A 5537-nucleotide genomic window follows, 5' to 3' on the forward strand; every position below is an offset into this window, starting at 1 on the left:
TGCCCTACTTTTTGGGCACAATTAACCTGTTTTTTTTTTCTCGATAATAAACAATTCTTTCCAGCTAAGGCAGTTTCAGTTGCACATTCCAATCCAATCCAACTACTTTAATGCCCCGCTTGGTCGCAAGCCCACGCTACTGGACTCGGCACAATTAACCTGTTAATAGAATGGTATTAAAAATTATACTTTAATGCCCTGCTGAGTGCTCTTTGATCAGACTTGTGTTCGGGATAGAAATGTGAATTCCCGATTATTTTTTTATAGTAGTTGAGCTTAAGGATGTGTTGGTCAAGTGTTTTGTGATGCTCTTCCATGTAAATTTAGAATTTTTTACTCATCCAAAAAATAAACAGGGGGAAAAAAAGAAGGATGATGTAGTCGAAAATGACGCTATTACTATTTTTTGTATAGATTTTAAAGGGTGGGTTGTTTGGAAGTGCATGGAAATTTTGCATTTAGCTCGATCGTTATTGTAATGAACATTTACTCAATTGCTGAGTTCAAAACTAGTTGTGTCATCTGCTTTTCCAGTTGGACTAGTATGTCTATTTTTTATTTGCATGATGAAATCCCTATGTCATATAGCTATAAATTGAGAACCACTGTGTCACAAGTTTCATTTGAACACTACTCATTAATAAATTGAGAACCACCACCGCACATTACATCAGTGCAAGATTAAAATAGGTTATTTAATTTGGATGAGGTGTGACTCACAAGTCAACTCATCTAATTCAAAGTTTAAAAACATGACTGTTGCTGACAGTAGACTTTTTTTGTTAGGTGGAATTTATAGGTTACAAGAAGATAAATTAATATGGTAATCAAATGGTCCCAATAACATGTTTATTAAAACAACATGAATTTTCAAAGACAAAATTACCTTTATATTGCCTTGTATTCATCCTCCATTTTTTAGTCAAATGACACATGCGTAGTATTGTAGTAACAACAATGGATGAAAAATACATTACATACACGATCAAATAGCGAAGTACTAGCTAGGAGATTTATTCTTGATGAAGCTGAAGGAGACAGTAAATTTATTTCTCATGAGGATAAAGGCGAACTGGGACACCGCTCATCGGAGTCGGGGATGAATGATATATTACTTTCTCATTTGCAATTGCTTTCTCCAATTTGAATCTTGTCACTACATTATGCATGAAAACCAGTACTTCTAGTCGAGCGTACTCTTTCCCGGGGCACATTCTTGGTCCTCCTCCAAAGGGTACAAAAGTGTACGGTGCAGGTCCGCTCCCATCAAATCTTGATGGATCGAATTTTTCTGGATTTGGGAAGTACTTTGGATTCCTGTGTGTTGAATGTACTGTCCAAAATGTCTGCAAAATGAACAATTTTTTATATCATGTTAAATTGGTTTGATGCAGTGGTAAAAGTTTGAATTGTGTAATGTAAGTTCGAGTCGGAGAACAATCACTTTATGCAAATAATATCGAAGGAACCGCATACCTTCCATCCCTTGGGAATAGTGAAACCCGCGTATGTGAAATCAGTTGTGGCCTCCCTAAAGGCTCCTTGACCTGGTGGCATTAGTCTCAATGCTTCTCTTGCAACATTCCAAGAATACTTCATCTTCTCTATGTCTTCCCATTTTAGCAACTCTCCTGGACCTTTGGACTTTGCAATCTCCATTTGTTCTATTCACAACACAAACCAAATTGAGTCAGATTTCAATGTTTTATGAGCCATATATTGTTTGGAGCATTGCTAAAAATTGGTCTAATAATCTTAGGTTTAGACAACCACTCTATGATATCCAGAGAATCTCTCCCAGCACTCTTATGATCTGTTAGGTAAGAAGGAACGAAGAGGGATGGACAGAAGATAGAAAGAAAAGAACAAGCTTCTTTTGTTTGGTAGAAAGAAAACAACGAGAGAAGAGAAAAGATGATGAATAAGTCATTCTTTCTGGTTGATAAATTTTACGAAAAAGAAGGAACGAAAGAAAAGTAGTTATAACTTTTTTAAATTAACGAGAACTTCTAATAAGTTCCTGAAGCAATTAGGGTTAGAATTGGAGATACTATTACCTTTGAAAACCGCTTCGTAAATGTGTGGAAGCTCTGCAAGATAGTTCAAGACAAAGGTGACAGCAGTGCTAGTTGTTTCATAGCTTGCAACTAGCATACCAATAATGTTGTTTGAAATCGTCATTTCATTCAATAACTCGCCATTTTCATCTGTCTCGAGTAGCATCCGCGACAACATATCATGGTATTTTGTCTCCTTAATCTCTAATAGCTCCTTTCTTCTTTGCCTGATGATCGATAGAAGCTCCTCACGGACCATTTTCCCTCCTCTGATCGCACCATTGTAAGCTGTCCCGGGCAAATCTATAGGCACCGAGAACATCCCGGATGTAACAAGAGTGAAGGGATTGGCCAGCCTTTCAATGTGTTTAGGATCATTGATGCTCATGAACAATTCACACGCCAATGCAAAAGTATACTTCTTCGACACAGGAAAGACCTTCACTTCTCCGTTAGGAATCCATTCCTCGTCCAAGTGTTGGCGCGCCATTGAATCCATAACCGGTATGTACTGTTTCAATGCTTCCGGCTTTAGGATTTCGTGGAGAAAACCGTGCGACAATGCTGCTACTTCTTTTAGAGAATCGTCAACGAATTCAGGGAAGAGCAAAGCTTTCTTCATGGACTTCGGCCACCACGAGGTGAGAAGCTTTTTCTCATTGGAGAACAAGAACTTGTTCCCCGGGGCGCCACAGAACACTGCCATTTTCTCTCCCAACAAGGAGGTTTGGAAAACATCAGGAGAGTGCTTCCTCATTCTCTCACTTATGAATCTTTCGGGGCCTGCCAAGGCGAAAATTATACTCTCTCCAACCAAAGGCCATCCAGTTTTGCCTGGTGGGAGTTTTAAGTTGCCTGAATCACGTTTGTTAGCGCGGAAAATGAGAGAAAGAGAGAGAAAGAGGGCTACAAGGGGCAGAAGATATGAGAAGATGGCATCCATTGCTGCCTTTGTAGTAGTATAACAATGATGAAGGGAGATGAGAGTGTGTGTGCCTCAAACACACTTAGGTCAAGACTATATATAAGAAAATGAAGGGCTTCAATTATTGGACGAAAGATACCAACTATTTGGGACTTGTTTAGTTTGAAAATATAAATGAAACAAAACTAAGTATTTATGGACCGATTATCAAATTGAATTATAGAAGATTGTACCTGTGTTTCGAGTCAAGCTAAAGATGAAACAAAATAAAGTATTTATTCACCGATTATCAAACAGTAGAAGATTCCATGCAATGGGGGCTTGTTAAGTCTGACAAATAGAAGAAACAAATTAGAGTAGTATTTATCACTTGCCAGAAAACGTATATATATATTATAATAGAAGCTGAAAATGTTCAAATTTGGAATTTGAGCAAGATGAGAATTTTGGATTTGCAAAATACATTCATGTATATTCCCATTTGTGTCTTATCTATATACGGCAATAATACTGATGTTAACTGGATTATTACAAAAGATGAAATTAAATATTATTTCTTACAACTATGTCATTTCAAGCATTTTAAATTATTGAATAAAGGAGGAACTTGGTGAAATTGCTTGTATTGGACTTGCTTGGTTCTAAAACACTACTCTTAAAACTCCATTTAATCCAAGCACTAGGACACACCTTGCTTCCTAGTCTCCTCTAATTGTGCACTCATCGGTGAGAAAAGGATGGAGAAGTTTTAAATTTTTTGTGTTGACCATTATATGATAATTTTTTTTTTTTTTTTTTTTTTTTTTTTTTTTTTTTTTTTTTGAGATTATTTCATATAAATGGTGCTAATGACTCATATTTACTATTTAATGAAGTCAAAGTCTCATAGTTTCGAAAAAATAAAGTTGACCAAAATACTGACGTGGACATGTAAAAACACTATTTACCCTTATTGAGGTACCACTTTTAGGCACATATCAAGTTTTGTTTTGGGCATAGAGGTACCGCTTTTTGTATATCGGTACCACTCTTTTGAGCAAAACAAGAAGTGATACATAATGACAAAAAGTGGTACCTATGTGGCTAAAAGTAATACCTGAGTGAGGGTAAACATTGTTTTTTCATATCTTTATTTTTTCGAAATTATAAGACTTTGACTCTTTTAAATGGTAAATATGAGTGATTAGCACCATTTATATGTAATAATCCCCCCTCCCCCTTGTTTGTTTTAGTAGGTGATAAACGCACCCCACGCAACATATGCACTCTCCACTCCATTTTTACAGAAAGAACATTAATATTAATGAGAATATATATAAAAGAACAATCATAGTTAGCAAAATACGGTACGAAAAAAATACGAGTACGAAAACGTATGAGTATGATTCGATATTTTTTTTTATATAAAAAATACGTTTAAAAAATTCGGCAAAAAAATATGAAAATGTAAAAATATGAATACTGATACATACCTGTATAATATGTTATATACACTAAAAATTCGGAATAAAAAATTCGGCTATACACATCTTATTATTTTATTATATATCATATATTTGTAAGGACAATAAAGAATATGTAACAAATAATAAAATAAATATATTACAATTGACACTATCACAATAATCATTAAAAAAAAAAAAAAATCATAAGTATTTAATGTAATATTCTACTATAACATCTAGGGAGTGTGGTGATTTACAAACTTTTAAAAATAATTATAATAAAGATAGTAACAAAATTTAAAAGATCTAACAACAAAACAAAAAATCTATAAATATCTATAAATATCAATAAAAATTTATGATTCTTCAAGATTATAGTGGTTCACAAGTGTGTGTGTGTGTGTGTATATATATATATATATATATATATCTTTCATTACTTTGATTAATGATCATACATTGGAGTTACAACAATAAGAGATTAAAAAAAAAAAAAAAGTGATACGTTGAATGTAGATCAACTGAGTGAGAGAGTGATCACAAACTTCCCCAAGATTACACAACAAATAACATTATTTTGATGACGTGAAAAATAATGACTATACCAAACAAAAAAAAAAAGGTAAAATAGACGGTAGTTTGTGTTTTAAAAAATACGCTATTAGAAATCACCAAAACGAATAAACGCGTTAGATACGGGTGATAAAAAAAACGCATATTTTACCGTATCTTTCAACTCTGATCGACAAACGAAAGTATTTTTCTAAAATTTTTACGTACGTGTTTAATACGCGTATCATACGCGAATTAACTAACTAGGACTAGGAGTACAACTTTGTCATTAGGTTTAAGAAAAAAATAAAAAGAGGAGTGCCAATATGGATTATATTGTATTGTAACTAGTATTTAAAATCTATAAATGTTGAGAGATTGTACTATATAAAAGATAGTTGAATGTTTGACTGAAACCGCCCAAACATTTAGAACATTATATTTTCTCATTATTTTTCATATTTCCTTGAATGTTTGAGAGAATGGATAATGTTTTTATAACTTTTTCTTGTCCCATATGGATACTGTGTAATAATTCCGTTTATATCATACAATATA

The 5537-nt window shown here is 33.7% G+C and overlaps 1 protein-coding gene across 1 annotated transcript; it reads right to left on the reverse strand.

Annotated features, from left to right (window-relative positions):
- Positions 1-1046: 1046 nt before the first annotated feature.
- On the reverse strand, positions 1047-3000 carry LOC132272967 (beta-amyrin 6-beta-monooxygenase-like). The gene is made up of 3 exons (XM_059774024.1): positions 2058-3000; positions 1477-1664; positions 1047-1346 (listed from the first exon to the last, which is right to left on the reverse strand). The coding sequence occupies exons 1-3, from the start codon at positions 2998-3000 to the stop codon at positions 1047-1049; spliced, it is 1431 nt and encodes a 476-aa protein (XP_059630007.1).
- Between the last annotated feature and the right edge of the window lie 2537 nt (positions 3001-5537).

Source organism: Cornus florida, unplaced genomic scaffold (assembly GCF_030987335.1).
Source record: "Cornus florida cultivar Cherokee Brave unplaced genomic scaffold, ASM3098733v1 CherokeeBrave_3.0.0_Hap2_Chr09, whole genome shotgun sequence".
Taxonomy (NCBI): domain Eukaryota; kingdom Viridiplantae; phylum Streptophyta; class Magnoliopsida; order Cornales; family Cornaceae; genus Cornus; species Cornus florida.